The sequence below is a fragment of the Sebastes fasciatus genome, chromosome 12 (genome assembly GCF_043250625.1).
Source record: "Sebastes fasciatus isolate fSebFas1 chromosome 12, fSebFas1.pri, whole genome shotgun sequence".
Lineage (NCBI taxonomy): Eukaryota > Metazoa > Chordata > Actinopteri > Perciformes > Sebastidae > Sebastes > Sebastes fasciatus.
Window position 1 is genome coordinate 2,322,054 of NC_133806.1, and position 19,723 is coordinate 2,341,776.

The 19,723-nt window shown below is 43.1% G+C and overlaps 1 protein-coding gene across 3 annotated transcripts in view; it reads left to right on the plus strand.

Annotated features, from left to right (window-relative positions):
- Positions 1-19,723, plus strand: part of cdk14 (cyclin dependent kinase 14) — a 166,271-nt gene that overhangs the window by 98,964 nt on the left and 47,584 nt on the right. For all 3 annotated transcript variants that reach the window (XM_074652582.1, XM_074652583.1, XM_074652584.1), the window contains 2 exons: positions 4,711-4,774; positions 12,760-12,808. In XM_074652582.1, the coding sequence (XP_074508683.1) occupies positions 4,711-4,774; positions 12,760-12,808 (113 nt within the window). The remainder of the gene's footprint in view (positions 1-4,710; positions 4,775-12,759; positions 12,809-19,723) is intronic.

Here is a 19,723-nt window from a genome sequence, read left to right on the forward strand (position 1 = left end):
GGTGCTTCTGTTTGGATTAAGAGATTGATCTCTGAGGTAACAAATGCAAAACCTGCACTTCCCCATAGATGCTTCAAATCCTTAGAAATAAGGAGAGACACTGGATAGGGTAAACACGTTTAACTAATAGATATCACCATGAAACTTCCCCAGTGGATTGTTAACATTAAAGGGACTGTTTGTAAGAATCAGAAATGTCTTGTTAACAGCAACACCTGTGGCCGTTAAGTCAACGAAAGTCAGCGTCCTGTTGCTGGCGCTTGTGCTCGCTCTACATAGACATGAATCAATGCTGATCCTAGTGTTGGCTTTTCCCGCCTCAGCCTCCCGACCGCGGCCGGAGGGAACAGGGGAGACACCGGAGTTTTGGTCGGAGACGATAACGTTTCTCTCTGCGGAGCCCCGTCACTTCACAAGACACGGGAAACCTCTGTTGGTCTGGAGGAGCTGCAGCAGTTATTTCTGCACAAACGTCCACTGTACATTCACTAGATATTCTCAGAGCTAAACTAACTCTTCTGCAGTGTGGAGTGTGCAGCATGCACGTGAGAGTGGAACGAAAGAGCGAGAACGAGCGCGGTGTGTGAGTGACAGCAAGCAGAGGAGCAGAGTACAGCAGAGACTCCGGTCCTGGAGACCAAAGCTACGGTCTCCCCCGCGTCCTCCAACCGCGGCCAACACTGTTTAACAGCTTCACTAGATACAACCAAGAGGTTTTTATGCTTCCGTGTAGTTTGTGTTGAAGTCTGAGTCTGAACAGCGTAGCCACACGGGAGCGTGCATGAGACACCGACCAGCAATGATTTATACGTGTAAGAAGTTACAAACAGTCCCTTTAACGTTCTCAGTTACACCTACAGTATGCTTGATGTGAATAAAGTCTACCAACCTTTTATACTTCAGATGTTTCAACTCCAGATCAAATGTAAATTAAAAAAAAACTAATAATGGCTGAATTCCATTTAGGTTTACCAGTTTCAGGTCCTGGTGTTGTGCATGCTGGCTGTCCCAACATACCAGGACAGTCTGACTGTCTATAGTTAATCGCAATTAAACACAAATTAATAACACATTTTTGTATCTGTTCAAAATGTACCTTAAAGGATCTTGAAGTTCTTCCTGTCAGCTGCACAGATCTAATCTCTTCATTCTCTCTCTGGCAACATCAATATAATTGGGGGCTCCTGTGTGAAGGTCAGACATACTGTTTGTTTGTGTCTGGCTGGCTGGGTGGTCTGTAACTTTGTTCTGTCCAGCAGAATGTGCATGCAGATCTCAGGGTCATGACCTGTGACCTCACAGGAATTCCTCTGTGGCAGAACTTTCTCTCTCCTATCCGTCGTCCTCTCCGCACACTCTCCATACACGTCGTCAGATAACTACAGACACAGCCGTGTCCTCCCTGATGGACTGCCGTGTCCTCCCTCCCTGTCAACATGCTGTTTCATATGTCCATTACCCAGTCTGTGCTGGGTCAGGAATTCCCTGTCCCATGCAGCAAAGGGATTATTCCATGTAGGATATGGAGAGAGGAGAAACTGAAACATCAGCATCATTTTGTTCAGAAGTCAAACATCTTAACATTGAACTGAGACACACTTCTAGCTCTGCAGTATGAATCATGACTAAAGCAAAGGCAAAGTAGCATGACATTGCTATACAGCCACAAGTCAGATCGTGTGCAGAAGGTAACCCGCAAATTGTGAAATCTGATCTGCAAAAATCCCTGTAAAAACTCTCACGAGACTCACTGCCCGACGATCTATCCTAACCTGAACCATCTAGACACTACCCACAAGTCATTGTAAGGAGGAAGTAGACAAAACATGTAACTTTAAAGGATAGGTTCACAACCGCCTACTACATACTACTAACAAATGCAGTATGCATTATTCAGTACATACTGCATACTGTGTTCCTCAGTAGTATGCCGTATTAAAGTGATGTATTTAGCAGTATGCTAGGCCAGGCTTTAGCTTTTAAACCAGTTCTTAAAGCACTGGACAAAGAAAACTAACTCGTACCACTATTACAATATCTTTGAAAAATAAACTTTAATCTGTAAGGTTTATTTATATATACAGTACATACACTGATCAGCCATAACATTAAGACCACTGACAGGTGAAGTGAATAACATTGATTATCTCGTTACAATGGCACCTGGCAGTGGGGGGGAGATATTAGGCAGCAAGTGAACATTTTCAACTTTGTGTTGGAAGCAGAAAAAATGGACCAGCATAAGGATGTGAGCGCTGGCTAGACGATCATGTCAGAGCATCTCCAGAACTGCAGCTCTTGTGGGATGTTCCCGGTCTGCAGCGGTCAGGACCTACCAAAAGTGGTCCAAGGAAGGAAAACCGGTGAACCGGCGACAGGGTCAGACCCGAGGCTCATTGATGCACGTGGGGAGTGAAGGCTGGCCCGTGTTGTCTGATCCAATAGAAGAGCTACTGGAGCTCAAACTGCTGGAAATGTTAATGCTGGTTCTGATAGAAAGGAGTCAGAACACACAGTGAGGAGCAGTTTGTGGCGTATGGGGCTGCGTAGCCGCAGACCGGTCAGGGTGCCCATGTTGTTCTGATGTTATGGCTGATCGGTGTATATCCACATGTATGTGTGTGTATATACTGTATCCTGTATATGGGTGTTTCTGCAACTGCGGTCACTTTTGAATCTCCCAAATTAGAAAAAAATCTATGAATTTGAATTTAATGATACATACAAACAGGTACATAAAATTACATACAGTGTATAATGTTTGTTTTTTCGCATAATGATGTATATGAAAAGGACTCCATCTACATAAGCATTTCATTTAAAGTTAGAGAGTTAGAGTTAAATCCTTATACGGCTTCCCTGCTACAAATGGAGAGCATGATGTGTCAAAGCTACATGCTAGTTTTTTAATTTATTGATTTGAATTTCAAGCTAATGAAAACCGCACACAAAAAAGCATGCTGTATTTGGATTGACTCTTCAGAACCTCCAGTTTTTTTTTTTAAATCAAAGGAAAACACTGTTAAAGAAAGCATTGTGTTACCTCCCATACAATCTCAATCCTATCTGGACCCATCACTGAGCACTATTAGATGAAATGATACCAGTGGTAATATCTGACTGAAGAACGACTGAATCAGTCACATATGTTGTCATATGCTCAAACAATTCATGTTGTTCTCCCAGAACTGGTATTATTCCTCTAAAAACACATGAGATCTCTAAGAATGGGACTTTTTAAATGAAGTTCAGTAGCTTCTCTTTGTCCTGTCTGCTCTTATTGAAGTCTCACTGAGGGTCGGCCTGGTGGTGCTTTACTGCTCTCTAGTGCCGTGTTCAGATATTACACCGACTAGGACTGAACCACATGTGTCAGTAACAGTCCAACATACGGGAAACAAGCCTCTGACCTTTTTTTGTAAATTCCTCTGGCTTTCATTCACTTTCACTTTGGTCCCTTTAAACACATCACGTTGTGTTTTCTAACTTGAGATTTATTTGTGGCCTAGATACTCATGCCTTGTGATTCCCCTCGCTTTCATTTTTCTTTTCTCTCAGCCATGTTATATCCCAATGATCCCACAACACACCTCCACCCAGTGTTTGTATGCAGCAGATCCCTGAGCAGCTACTCTGCTGCAGATCAGAGACAACCGGGCAATCTGGAAACTATTATGCTGCTTAGAGCTGTGATGGATCATGTGGAAGGCATGTCCGCTGCTCTGGGTTTCGTCATCATAAACCCCAGGCTGTGTGCGTGAGAACTCCAGCCAGCCTTTCCATAAAAGTTGCACTCATCATGACTATTGCACAAGCAATGGGAAGCCTTTGTGCTGGAATTGATCAAACAGCCAGTCATGTTGCAGAGCCACTCTTTCTTTCTCATCCATAGAACTACTAAACAATAGCTATAATAATCCATAACACATCATAGTTTGCAACCTCTGATAGACATTAATGACTCATCATTTATTAAATATGAAATAATAGATACTTGCAGTGTTTTGTGTAGTATATTCTGTATATTATATATTTTCTAATCTTTAATGTTTTAATGTTTTGTTGAAAACTAGAAAGGAGGAAAGCTGCCTTTTTGGTAAAAGGTAAAAAGAGGAAAGCTGCCCTTTTAGTCTTCTATCCTAGCTTTTATTTTTACCTTGTTTTTATTTTCTAATCCTTAATGTTTTAATGTTTTTAATTATTTCTTAATGTTCTTTTGCATTTTGTCGCAATGTTCTTGAATGTTTCTGTAAAGCACTTTGAATTGCCCTGTTGTTGAAATGTGCTATACAAATAAAGCTGCCTTGCCTATATACTGTAGTCATTTGTATTTAAAAGTTACTGGGAGGAACTTTTAACTGGCTATGAAACAGTCTCAATGCCACGCTACCAGAAAGCATTGCACGGCTGCTTACATAGACAATGAATGGGAAGCGTGGAAAGGACGGCTGTGTTCCATCACCGCTCCGCCGGTCCCCGCTGGGAGACGACACCAGTACCACGCTGCGGGAGGCAAATGGTCATCACTATCCTTTGTTCATGATCCCTCTATTGTGTTAGCTTCACATGCTAACCGCCCTAATAAATGTTAACCATAAAGGCTCCTAGAAGATGGTAGGGTGGGTTTTATTGAACTGCTGGAGTTGATCTGAAAGAGTGTTTATTTGTTGCTTCACTCGTTCTCATCTCCATCCTTGGTGTGTTTTTCAGGTCCTCGGCACCCCGTCTGAGGATACCTGGCCTGGCGTTAACTCTCTGCCTCACTTCAAACCAGGTGAGACCCTTCATGTCATAAAGTAACACGAGCACTGTAAACTCCTTTTACCCTCAGTAAACTGAATCATCTACACCAGCTGTGTATATTAGTTTGCATGTGCGGCAAATTCCTGTATGATAAAGTGTTGAGTACTGGATATCACGTGACGGGCACGGAAGTTGCAGTACCGCCGTTTGGCGACTACGAAAATTGGGATCAACGACCGGCGCTCTTCCTGGGGGGCTTGACAGTTTTCACTGTGAAGCATTTTACCTTCCTGTTCAAAGGTTACGTTTTCATTCGACTGGGTGCAGCCATCTTGGATTTCTCGGTGAAAATGATGTCATAATGTGGTCGACTAATGCCGACCTTACACCAAACGACTTTTCAAGCGATTTCACCGTCGCAGGCATATTTCCAATGTCGTAATAAAATCACTAGAGTTTTGCTGGAGTTGCGGCGCGCTCCCGTGATCTCGATGGTTTAGTGTAAGGTGGTCGTAAAACTCAGTGCGAGCTGTCTAGAGTCGGTCTCTTTCTCGTCTTGACGTTCCGATAAAATCAAACAGGTTTAATATTATCGTAAGTTCAGTGAGGTGAACATTGTCAACAACCAATAGGTGTGCTCTCTCCAGCACCAAACAGGAAGTAGCAAACGGTAGAAGGTAAACATGGAGGAACTGGTGGAGTTGTGGAGTGAAGGAGAGCGTCTTTTTGACGTGTCCCCCCATTTGTACCGCGATAGAGTGGACCGTATGTTTCAGCTTGAAGATACGAGTGAAGCTAGCAAGACAGCAATTTCTGTCCACTTCTCTCCCAGGAGTTTTTCTTCTTGTAAATGTCCACCAGGAGCAGGATGTGACATCATCAAATCAACTAATAATTTGGTCCTCTCGGAAAAAAATCCTTAAAAAAAATCCATTTCTTTTCTTACAAAAGGCCCATAGAAGTCAAATCAATCATCAAAACCTCTTAGTCAGGGAAAGGTCACAGAATTGAGGTTCTGAACCTGACTGGTATGAATTTTGAATATGGGCGTATAGTTCCCCTTTAAGTATTAACATCTGGGCTCTGGGCTCCATGCTAGCACTTCAGTCTACACAATGCTGAGTGATTCCAGGCTTCGTACTAACATTGTAGACTACACAGTGTTGAATGACAGAAGGTTCCATACATGCCATGAGATCTACTGTCACTCACAACATGTTCATATGGCCCAGCAGAGCCAGTGATCTACCCGGGACACATTTGTTTATATACTCAGTAGGCCTACTCAAAACCTGACCATCAAAATGAACCAATGGGATAGTCGACCAAAAGCTCACCGTACTCCATTAAAGCAGCAGCAGCAGCAGCAGCAGGAGGAGGAAGAGGAGGAAGAGGAGGAGGAGGAGGAGGGGTAGCAGCTCTGCCAGGGCAGCCATGCCCTCTGGGAGCTCATTAGGGCTTTTTAGAGGGAACATGAATAGAGGGACTGCAGATTAGTGTTAGCTGATGGAGGGGGAGAGAGAGCTGGAGTGGAGGAGAGGAGAGGGGACAGGCGAAGATGGACATAAAGAGGGTTAGAGTGATGGCGCGGGGCAGCGAGGCATCACAAAGCGATGTGATGCAGCCTCCTATCTCCAGTGGCCAATTAGGGACCAACTGGGGTGACTCTCATGGTCACACGCACGCACAACACAAACAAATGTAATCTCTCATCCTGTGGCCATGGCGACGGTTGGCTCTTGTTTGCCTCTCACACACTGTGTCGAACAGCTGTGCAGCTGTCGAGCCACAACCACACACACACACACACACACACACACACACACACACACACACACACACACACACACACACACACACACACACAGAGCTTTGCCTGGTTCTAGCCTCCAAGCATCGCATCTGTTCACATGACGTATTGCACATCTGACGCTAGCACGGCTGCACTTGGAACAAACACAGGAAGAGTGAGACGTTACCAGAGATGATGTGGTAAAGCTTGGTGGTCATGATGAAGCCTCGGAATTACAGTAGAAGCCTAATCAGAGGGAGCGTGACGTAATCAACACAAGCACACTGTGAATGATCAGAATCAGAGCTGGTTTAGAGGTCGTGATGTGACCGGACCTTTTTTTGCGATGATCGTATCGGATGAAAAGATGATCACCACATGTAATGGGATAAAGATGATCTTTAACTGAATGACCAACTTTAACCTAGATTAAAAGCTCCTCGTGGTAATACATTTCATTCAGCTATTGAGGGTTTGTTTTATTTTTTTGCATTTTTTTATGGTGCAAAAGCAAATTATAGAGAAGAGAAAAAAAGTAAGTAGCTGATTACATCAATGTTTATTTTTTTATTTAACCTCTTACCATTCCGCCCTCTTTTTTTAGCGGGGTAGGGGTGGTGGGGATGCTCAGGGTTATAAAGGAGGATAGAAAGTTAACTGGACACATAGAAGTGGTGTACATCATCAGAAAGCTGGAACCTGAGGATTAATTTGAGATGCAGCTCCGCACTGTGGGTCAAGTTGTTCTGGTCATACATCAGAAATAAACATGAATTATTTTATTAAATAAATTGTGAAAGTGAATTAAGGGTTTAGAGCATTATGATAGAAGTATATGATGATCATCCCCATGCTCTATTATGTCTCATAAGTTTCTTGCAGCAATTTTTGGGTTGACCATTTGTTACACAGATTTGGTGCTAAATTTAACCATTTTTTTACCACTGGAGAATTGATATAAATCGATCAATAACCCCTCCAAAATACAACATTAAGACACCAAGACCTCGAGGAACACCATAGAAAAAGCCATGCTGTGATTTGGTTTCAAAAACATTTTTCCATCCATCCTCTGAATGCTCTAGGTCTCTAGTCTGATCCATCCATCCTCTGAATGCTCTAGGTCTCTAGTCTGATCCATCCATCCTCTGAATGCTCTAGGTCTCTAGTCTGATCCATCCATCCTCTGAATGCTCTAGGTCTCTAGTTTGTGGCTGTAAAGTTTCACGAGGCTGTGATTATCCTAGAGGTCTGGCGGGCCGTCGTTAAGGGGTTAATATAATCTGTTATGTAATCAAGAGTTCATTTTAGATGCGTCTCTGATGGATGATTATTATTCAAAGACAGGCTTCTTTTTTTTATTAAAAACCAAAGCCATATATCATTTCCTTCCAGTTCTTTACATGTGTGTGAAACAGGCTTTAGATCAAAGTATTTTTTTAAGCCTTAAAGTTTTTATTTAAAGTCTGCAGCATATATTCCTTTTGGCACCGGTGTCAGTGCATCTAATTCATTAAAATAAAGGTTTTGAGAGGGTCATCTGTGTGTGGAGTGCATTGTATTTACCGATTACGTTTCCTGTTTTCGCCACATCATACATCACAGGTGTACATGTGACTAAAATGCAAAGGTATATTTTTATTAGGGCTGTCAAAGTTAACATGATAATAATGCAAATTCATTTTAACGACACTAATATCTTTAACGCATTAAGGCAACTTTTAATGTTTAGGTTGTAGCGGGCTCAGGTTTAATGCCAGAGTTCAGATACCGTATATAAGATAATAATAATAATGATGATGATGATGATAGGATGGTCTCATATGTAACTAAAAAGCCTAAATAATCCATCGGTACCAACCATGTCATATAGCTTGTCAGGAAGGAGGTTAAATAATGCTCTAAACTGGCATGTCCATGTTCAAAGGGGTCCCTTGACCTCTGACCTCCAGATATGTGAATGTAAATGGGTTCTATGGGTACCCACGAGTCTCCCCTTTACAGACATGCCCACTTTATGATAATCGCATGCAGTTTGGGAGCAAGTCATAGTCAAGTCAGCACACTGACACACTGACAGCTGTTGAGATTGCCATGATATGATTTGATGTTTTATGCTAAATGCAGTACCTGTGAGGGTTTCTGGTTAATATCTGTCATTGTTTTGTGTTGTTAATTTATTTCTAATAATAAATATATACGTACATTTGCATAAAGCAGCATATTTGTCCACTCCTGTGTTGATAAGGTACATCTTAAAACATATAAAAAATATGAGATTCATTTGCGGTTAACTATGGATTGATCGTAATTGTGTATTTTAATCGATAGACATCCCTAATTTTTTAATCGTTTAACCTTCATTTTCATTGACTTCTAATGGAGCTACTGAGCACAGGGAAAGACAGGATGTTCAGTTGTTCCAATGTCGGTGTTACAAAATAGATATTACTGTCAAAACTGAATATGAATCTAATGAAACGTATTCTCTATACTGCTTATCTACATGATGTTTGGCCTGGAGTTATGGGCTAATATGAAAGAATATCACTAATCTGGTAACCTGTTGAATGCAGGTCCTTGACCAGTTCTTTGCAATATTGCGATATCCTAATATTTATTGTCTCCCTTTACCTTAACCCAGTGAAGTCCAGTCCATCCCAGTGGCTGCAGTCAGTGAGCAGCAGATGGCAGTATTGTGTCAGTGTGGAAAACCTCTCCAGTCTCCTCAGCTCTGATCTCCTCACAGCTCACTGTTTCTTATCTGCACACTTTTTTTTCCAAAGCACTCTGACTGGATCTCTCCTCTGGTTATGATTCATCACATTCTCTCTCTCTTATTCTTCATCCCAAACTTTGCTCTTAAGTTCTGGCTCTCAGACACGACAGCGTGGTTTGACCTCAGAGTGGAGGCGCCACTTATTTTTCACATTTTTGCGGTTATTGAATAGGTTCCACAGATACTTCCTCATTTCCAGTCATATGTTGTAGCTCTCCACCTCTGTACCCTGCTGTTTCATTGATATATACTATATATCAGGTCGGGCTGTCACGCTGCATGCTCAGCTAGAGGGCCACCAAGCCATTCAAATACTTAATCGTGATTAATCGTTTTTTTATCTGTTCAAAATGAACCTTAAAGGGAGATATGACAAGTATTTAATACTCTTGTCAACATGGGAGTGGGAAAATATGCTGCTTTATGCAAATGTATGTATATATTTATTATTGGAAATCAATTAACAACACTAAACAATGACTGTTTTTTTTTACTATGATTTCCAATAATAAACATACATTTGCATAAAGCAGCATATTTATCCACTCCCACATTGATAAGAGTATTAAATACTTGACAAATCTCCCTTTAAGGTTCATTTTGAACAGATGAAATCGATTGACAGCCCTATCTAAAATATATTCCTTTAATGCTACATTTCTTTTTATTTTATGATAAACCACATCCTGTTAAATCCTTCTACTAGTTCACAGTAATTCAATAGTCCCATCATTTACCATCGCTATTACAAAAAGAAGAGATTAACTAACATATCTACACACATCCACACCTATCATCTTCCTCTCACCTCCTCTCCTTCCCTCTGTTTATTTCCGGCCACTCTGGCTGGCAGCCTTCACCTCTGGCTCTCCCAGGAAGCCGTGGCCAGTTGAGGCCGGCCCCTGGCACTGAACCGGGAGACTGGACCCAGTGTTGGCTAGCTGGCAGACTGAAGCCTGGAACTGAAAGACAGTTGGGTGGTTGGCTAGTATAGGATTAGGCTGGCAGTGTGGGTGGTGGACTACCTCGCTGGGTGGCTGGCTAGCTTGTGTGGTAGCCGGTCGGCTGGCAGCTCAGCCCGACTGTGTGTCCACATGGCGGTTTTGGCTGCGATTAAGAGAGCAGTGCAGAGCCTCGCACACTGCCTGCATAATAAACATAGTATAGTGGAAAGAATATAGAGACACTGTCTCACCCAACTCATCTCAACATTATGACAATCTATTGTGGTCTGGCTTTGGAGCAGGAGTACATAGTTCATATAGTATTACTCAATGAGAGGAGCCACTCCTTCACTTGGCAAACTAATAATACAAAGCAACACTCACTGCAATAACATTTCAACTATTTGAACTGGTTTGCCTTGTCGTCCCATCGTCATATTCAAAAATAAGTGTGATTGACACGGAGCTTTACCACGGCAGACATTTTGATATGGCAAAGCAGGAGAAGGTACAAGTAATGAATTACTTTTAATGATGAATACATTCCTTTAAGGTGATCCGACACACTGGCATAGCTTTCTCAGACACTTCCATTGTTTGTGTTATCAGTTCCACCTGTGCTTTTCCTGCTATGACGAGTTCAAATGTCTGCTCTAAAAAGGCTCGTGCATATCTTGTAGAACCAACACCTTTTTTTATTTTACTCAGAAGTGGCCGTTCTGGTTTGCATAACAACATATCTTTTATTCTTTTATGAAAAAACAACAAACTTGTCACCGTATCTGTTTAGTCTAGTTTTGTCTCAGCCATTTTATGCGACTAAAGCCCCAGACACACCAGGAACGTCGCGTGGTGGCTGCGTGATTCACGCGTCGGGCGTTCACACCAGCTGCGTTTCTGCTGCTGCAGCTGCTGCTTTCAGCCCTTTCTTTCGACATAGAGTTTGCCTTTTAATGGCCATTTCATTTCATTTTAAATAGAATTTATATTTATTTTAGACAGAGAAAGTTTAAGAAACGTGTGGTAATTTGTAAATAATAGTAATAATCCACAATTAAAACCCCATAATAGATTCATTCATGGATCTCTCCAAGTCACTGCATGTTCTAGAACACTGCCCGGCACATATTTCAGAATAAAAGCCTTGTGTTAACAAATGAAGGACAAAAGAGACAAAAGTCTCCACCGCACATTTAGTTTAGTTTAGCAGGTTGTCATCTGTGTGTCTGCCCGGATTAACTTTAGCGAGTGGCCAACAAACAGTGTGTGTATTTGTGCTACGTTAGCAGCTCTAGCATTGCCGGGGGCTTCGTGCTCGCCGCCGCCGCCACACGTAGTCTGTGTAACTTTAGTGAGTCTCCAACAGACCGTGTGTGTGTTGGTGGTGAGTGTGAGGTGGTTGGTGGTGTTCTAGCTGTGAACATAGGTGTAGCAGTGTGTGGACAGTTTATCTGTCGGTGAATAAATGCTATGAAACTACAACTCCTCCGCTCCGCTCAAGCGAGCCGGAGAGACCGGAGCCGACTTCCTGTATCCTGCAACTCCGGCTCTGCCTCTTAAGGTGGGCTGTTAAGGTGGACCAACTTGTCTCCTTAAAGTGACAAGCCGCTCCTCTGAGCAGCTCATCTTTTTAATTAATTATTAACATTTCTTTTAACCGTTTTAACTGATAGCGTGAATCGGTTAAAATGCTTAATGTTGGTTAACGGTTAAACGGTTAATTATGGACATCCCTAATACATACACAGTACAAATGTTCTGTAACGCATAGAAACCTTTAATATTTGATTTGTTGCAGATATTCGCAGTACGAGACGAAGCTGAATTAATTACGTGGGTGCAATGGATAGCGCTAGTCTCAAACAGGGCTACTAAATGTTAGTAAGAAGCTTTCGTTTAGCTGCCCAGAGCACAATCACTACCGTCTAATCTCTCCTACATCCTTTGTTTTGCGACCATCACAGATTCCACATTGTTCTGCAATCACCATCTTAAATCTCTGTATACTTTACTTTGTTTGTTGTAAAGTGACACTTCAACTCTCATTTATTCCTTTTCTGTTATTTTTCAAGTGCTTTCTAAATTACCGTCTCTTCCTGCAGGTACTTCTTGTAAACGTTTCAAATAAAAAGGCCTTGGGAGGAATGGAAGGGACGTACCCGTTCAGCCTCTGTAAGGCTTTTTCAATATGAAAATATATGTTGCAGGATGTTTTATTTCCTGGAGTTTTATTGACAGTGGATTAACAGTGATTAGAAAGAAAACGGCCAAATGGAAGAAACGGAGCAGACTCAGTGAGCGATAACAGGATTTGAGAATGTGCAGTACGTTACGAGGTATGAATGTTTTATAATGAGATTTAGCTCGATGTGCCGCTGTATTTAGGAGCTTAGTGTGAAGGTGTTTTAACAGTTCAGCATGTGAGTGTGTAACTTAAACGGGACGCCAAGTCTTTGTTCAATGACTTAATTGTTGGTTTTGTTGTCTTCTTCTCATTACAGACCGCTTTACAGTGTACAGCGCTAAGAAGCTCAGACAAGCGTGGAATAAGTAAGTGAACTGTACAAATAAGAGTTTTGCATCTGTGCGTGTGAGTATATTTGTATATAAGTGTAGCGCAATACAGCCCTATAAACTCATAAAACACAAAGAAAAGGAATAACAGATCATTAAGGCCAAACAGATTTTAATCAAGTATGAACATTCAACAAGAATTTTGACTTGGTTTAGACTTTTGCATGAATCTCATCCCAAAATGAACATTGGTTTCAAAGTAAGGTGCACTCTTGCTACATAACATTAAAGGGACTGTTTGTAACTTCTTACACGTATAAATCATTGCTGGTCGGTGTCTCATGGTCGCTCGCGTGTGGCTACGCTGTTCAGACTCAGACTCCAACACAAACTACAGTGAAGCACCAAAACCTCTTGGTTGTATCTAGTGAAGCCCGTCTGTTAAACAGTGTTGGCCGCGGTCGGAGGACGCGGGGGAGACCATAGCTTTGGTCTCCAGGGCCGGATGCTTCAGATGCATATGGTAGAAAAAGGTCATGGTGGTGCAGTCGGGGGGCTCCTCCCAGATGTGTGCCACTGTTTGCCCTGCAGGCATACATCTGGAGGTGAGACCGCAGAGGGGAGTTAGTCTCTTTTCCACAGGGGGGATTATAAAGCAGAAGTGATTTATGTAAAACTCCAGCTGTCTCATCAGCTGGAATCACAAAGTATAGCTGCATCAGCGAGGATCCGTCCCCGCTAACCGAACCCCCGATCACACAGCAGGACTCCTGATACATGTGTTCCTCCTGTGATTTATAATAATTAGGTCATCCGTGTCCCTAATCCCATGTGTGCCTCTAATCTGTAAAGTAAGAATTACACTGCAAATTACTGACCATGATGTGCCAAAAACTCCATCTCCGTAGTTCATGTTGTATATTTTATGAATATTACAGCAGGTATCAGCAGTTAATGTGTAAGATAAAAAGTTATCTCGTCATTGTATCTCTGCTCTTTTACAACTTTTTACTTACTTACTTATTTATTTATTACAGTTTTTTGTTAGAAAGAACCAGCACACAGATTTTGAGAGAAATCTTAAACTTTTTTATGTCAACGACCTCCAGAATGGAGTCCAGTAGACCACAGACCATGATGTAAAAGAGGGTCCAGTAGACCACAGACCATGATGTAAAAGAGGGTCCAGTAGACCACAGACCATGATGTAAAAGAGGGTCCAGTAGACCACAGACCATGATGTAAAAGAGGGTGCAGTAGACTACAGACCATGATGTAAAAGAGGGTCCACTAGACCACAGACCATGGATGTAGAAGAGGTTCCAGTAGACCACAGACCATGATGTAAAAGAGGGTCCACTAGACCACAGACCATGGATGTAGAAGAGGTTCCAGTAGACCACAGACCATGATGTAAAAGAGGGTCCACTAGACCACAGACCATGGATGTAGAAGAGGTTCCAGTAGACTACAGACCATGATGTAAAAGAGGGTCCACTAGACCACAGACCATGGATGTAGAAGAGGTTCCAGTAGACCACAGACCATGATGTAAAAGAGGGTCCACTAGACCACAGACCATGGATGTAGAAGAGGGTCCAACAGACCACAGACCATGGATGTAGAAGAGGGTCCACTAGACCACAGACCATGGATGTAGAAGAGGGTCCAACAGACCACAGACCATGGATGTAGAAGAGGGTCCACTAGACCACAGACCATGGATGTAGAAGAGGGTCCAACAGACCACAGACCATGGATGTAAAAGAGGGTCCAACAGACCACAGACCATGGATGTAGAAGAGGGTCCACTAGACCACAGACCATGGATGTAGAAGAGGGTCCAACAGACCACAGACCATGGATGTAGAAGAGGGTCCACTAGACCACAGACCATGGATGTAGAAGAGGGTCCACTAGACCACAGACCATGGATGTAGAAGAGGGTCCAGTAGAACACACCCTCTGAATACCGTATAGAGAACCTTTATAGAAGTCTATTGAATCCATTTGAAGACAAATGAAAAGAGGAAGAGGAAAGTGAGTTGAGGTGGGTTTTTCCCTCCCGGTCCGTCCCCTCCTGGTCTCCTGGCCTCGCTCCAGTCCAGGAGGAAATAAAAATGTGAAGAGAGAAAGTGAGGTGGAATGTTAACGACCATCACTTCCTCTCTGCTGCCTTTTATCAGCGGCCAGGGACGGATGAATTTGATATGAACTTTAGACACTCACTCTGTCTCGGCCCTGAGAGTCGGCTCAGCCTCTCCTGCTCTCTCTCTTAGTTCTGCTCTCAGTCAGACATTTTGCTCTGCGCTGGTTTTCCTCCTCAAGCTGTAAACATGTGAGTGATTGATGTACAGTAAATCGGTCGGTGTTTATAGCTTTTTGACAACTATCGACAACCATAATACTCATGTTAAAGGTCACGTGTTATGCTCAATTCAGGTTCATATTTTCACTTTATGATTATTATTTTCTACTAGAAAATGCTTTAAACGGACTGTTTGTAAGAATCAGAAATGTCTTGTTAACAGCGACAACTTTCGCCGTTAAATCAACGATAGTCAGCATCCTGTTGCCCGCGCTTGTGCTCGCTCTACATAGACATGAAGGAGCATCGCTCAAAACAGTGAGGCGACACATGTCAGCTAAAAGCCGTAATGTTAGCTGACCAGACGAAGGTCTCTCCATGAATCAATGCTGATCCTAGTGTTGGCTTTTCCTGCCTCAGCCTCCCGACCGCGGCCGGAGGGAACGGGGGAGACGCCGGAGTTTTGGTGGGAGACGATAACGTTTCTCTCTGCGGAGCCCCGTCACTTCACAAGACACGGGAAACCTCTGTTGGTCTGGAGGAGCTGCAGCAGTTATTTCTGCACAAACGTCCACTGTTCACTAGATATTCTCAGAGCTAAACTAACTCTTCTGCAGTGTGGAGTGAGCAGCATGCACGTGAGAGGTGGAGCGAGAGAGCGAGAGCGAGCGCGGTGTGTGAGTGAAGGCAGGCAGAGGAGCAGAGTACAGCAGAGACTCCGGTCCTGGAGACCAAAGCTACGGTCTCCCCCGCGTCCTCCGACCGCGGCCAACACTGTTTAACAGCTTCACTAGATACAACCAAGAGGTTTTGGTGCTTCCGTGTAGTTTGTGATGGAGTCTGAGTCTGAACAGCGTAGCCACACACGAGCGCGCATGGGACACCGATCTGCAATGATTTATACGTGTAAGAAGTTACAAACAGTCTTTTTTTCATACTGTCCATTGCCATTGTTATAAAATGAGTCCGCAACAAAAGCAAAACCAGTGCTTTGCTTGTACCTTCGTACATTTTCTCATTACCAGGTCTGCGATAGCGAGGAAATAATGTGAGTGAGGTAGATTCACTAGGTACTAGATGGGGATGGTCATCTAGCTGGAGGTGGTCCTATGTCACAGTGAACTCTGTCGGACGAAGTCTGACTTGTTTTATCGTTGCACATGTTTTCTGACAGATGGAACAGGCGAAAAAGAGAGAGGAAGGTCTTTTCTCATACTTTGGGGGGGGTCTGTAGACACACCAGGGACACATGTTTATGTTGAAAAGACATAACCCTTTAACTCAATGCAAAATACATAAATATCACTTGTTGATTTATTACCTCAGTAAACATTGTAAACATGAGTTTATGGTCTCAATCTCTAGTTTAAAGTCTTCTTCAATACAGCATGATGTTCATTTAGTAAGTTATGGTCTCATTTAGAGACAGATAGACCATAAAGCAGGGGATGCTTTAGGGCGTGGCTACCTTGTGATTGACAGGTTGCCACTACGGCGTTGTCCGGTCTGGGAGTTGTCCGTGTTTTTCGTCCTAGAGCTTTAACCCTTTCACAGTTTCACCCTCACGTGTCACTTCTGGTTGCAAAAAACAAAAATAACACTATAGCACTAAATACTAAAATAAATCCTCTATTAAATCCAGTGAAACCATCACAATCCATATTTTCTCCGTAACAGTGAATTTAGCTCAACACGGACTTTGCTTTGTAGTTTCTTTGCTTTGTAGTTTCTCTGCGTTGTAGTTTCTCTGCAGGCGTCAGAGACAAACAGGTGGATATGTGAAGGTGTGGAATCACCTGGATACCAGCATCTTGGCCTTTGAGTAGTGTTGTTGTACAGAAGGCGCACATTCCTTCGTGCTATTGCTGTCAGCTAGGTCGAGTGAGTGAGTGCACATCTGCAGTGAGATCGATCGTATCTCCTAAAAACTATCAAACAGCTTCAGGCGATGGCACATCACAGCAGAGAGAAAGCATTCCTTCTTCAGCGGTGCACGGCGAGTGCTTTTCATGGCATTTTACCTCGGAGAGGCAAAACACAGGAAACCACCTGCCTGTATTGTCCCCCGCCCCCCACCACAGCAGAAAGTGGCCAACCAGTATCTTTGATTGAGCAAAGCAGCAGCAGGAGCTGTTTTTGTCTGCAGACATCCTGTGAAGTCACCATGTCTGACTCATTTGACGATGAGGGTGTTGTGACGGCAACTTGGAACTGTTCATGGGCGAACAGGCCTTAGCACGCCGCTACCATAGTGGTCACATTCTGTATTCGGTGTTGGTCGACAGAAAGCTGATATCAAAATGTTTCATTTATAGATAGACGGACAATATTCAATGTTTTCATATTATCTCCCCCCCCACCCCGTCTCTCTCTCGGCCCGCTGAGCAGCTGAGCGTCTCTCGTTCTTTGCAGACAGACCATTAAATCAGCTAAATAAAATAACAACCACCACTCAACCCCATCGCCTACTATTGTTTATATTTTAAGGAGCCTCTCGCCGGCCTTCCTGCTGTATCACCCACTCATGGCCGTACAGATCAGAGGATGAGATCGGTGCATGCTGTGTGCAGATACAGACATACAGTAGATATGAAACAGTTTTATGTCTACAGATTTTGGAGGAGACCGGCGGCGTTGAAAAAAGCCTGCCCTTTCAAAACTACTCACTATCTGCTAACGTTACTCGCGTTAAATAGCGGTCCACTTCCGTGTTTTGGTACGGTTGGCTTTCACACCTGATGGGAACCGTACCCGAGTTCACATTAACAGTACTCCAGACCACCATTCCAAGTGGACTTGGTTACGGATCAACGAACCGTGCCCGAGTACAGTACGGAGTGCTCACACTAATCAAACAAACTGGACTTTGGGGACAAGCGTACACGGATCCGGGCCCGGGTCCCTGATGTGAAAGGCCCCTTAGTCACCCTGGTACAGCTTTGAAAATATTGACTATAGCTGCACCGTCTTATCGGCTGCTTCAAACTAAAGATCTACTATCAGCATTGGTCTTAAGAGCCATATCATTAAAGCAGTATAGGAGTCTATAGGAGGCCGGTTTCCATCAGTATACTTTCACACAAAGACTAGTTTGTCTTTAAACTTTGCAGTGGAGCTCCACAGAATGTTCCAGCCGTATGAGAGCGAGGCGAGAAGAGGCCCTGATGGACTTCATTAACTTTATCTCTGCCTCTTCACTGAGTGGCGTTGATGAGTTGAACAGAGATTTATCCTCCCTCTGTCTCTGTGCTGATAAGTGGAGTTGAGATCCCCATTGAGAGCCGTGGGAGTGGCTGTCAGAGTGCTTGACTAGGGAGCCGACCATGAGAAGCTTGCAGAACATGAGAGGCACTCTGAGCAGTGCGAGCGGCGGGGCCAGCGAGCGGCGCTGAATAACATCATGTTTATTTAATGTGGTGGATGCCTAATTACTGACTGAATTTGTTGCTCTTCGTTTATTTTCAATCTTGCCTCCCCCCCTCGGCGCCGCCGCTACAGTAGGTAGGGCTGGTTCAGGAGTTCAGTGACTCCCAGTACGAACACACACACACACACACACACACACACACAGAGTCTGCTTCCATCTGAGCTCCTGCTTTAATGAACCGTTCGTGTTTCTCACGGTGACCCAGTCGCCATGTGTGTGCGAGGCGAGTTCAAAGGAGGAAGGTGTAAGCGCGTGTGTGTGTGTGTGTGTGTGTGTGTGTGTGTGTGTGTGTGTGTGTCTGAGAAGTGTTTTTCCTCTTGAGTCAGCAAACCTTCAGCATAATTAAGAGGCTTGTTTTTTTTGTTGTCAGCAGCTCTGTGAATTGGAGAAAAAGTGCTTTTCTCTCTCAGAGGGATGAATGAACGGTGTGATGGGCGACTATAGAGTTGATTTGGATGAAGTAGAAGTGGTCAGTTTCTTGGCTTTTAATATGTCGACTGCCTTGTATCTCTATTAAGGCTGTCAAAGTTAACGCGATGATAACGCCTTAACGCAAATTCACTTTAACGCCACTTATTTCTTTAACGCATTAACGCAACTTTCAGTTTTAAGGTTGTAGCGGACTCAGTTTTAAAGCTAGTGTGAAAATACCGTATATAAGATGATGATGATAATGATGATGATAAGATAGTCTCATATGAAACTATAAAACCTGATGAATCCATTGGTACCAACCATGTCATACTAGCTCGTCATGAAGGAGGTTAAATAACGCTCCAAACTTACGCTAAATTTTGGCGAGGAAAAACTTTCATGGCCATTTTCAAAGGGGTCCCTTGACCTCTGACCTCCAGATATGTGAATGAAAATGGGTTCTATGGGTACCCACGAGTCTCCCCTTTACAGACATGCCCACTTTATGATAATCACATGCAGTTTGCTGTTGTTGCCTGTTGGGCTGCAGTTTGCTATGTTATGATTTGAGCATATTTTTAATGCTAAATGCAGTACCTGTGAGGGTTTCTGGACAATATCTGTTATTGTTTTGTGACGTTAATTGATTTCCAATAATAAATATATACATATATTTGCATAAAGCAGCAGATTTGTCAACTCCCATGTTGATAAAAGGATTAAATACTTGACAAATCTCCCTTTAAGGTTCATTTTGAACAGATAAAATATGTGCGATTAATCGTGATTAACTATGGACCAT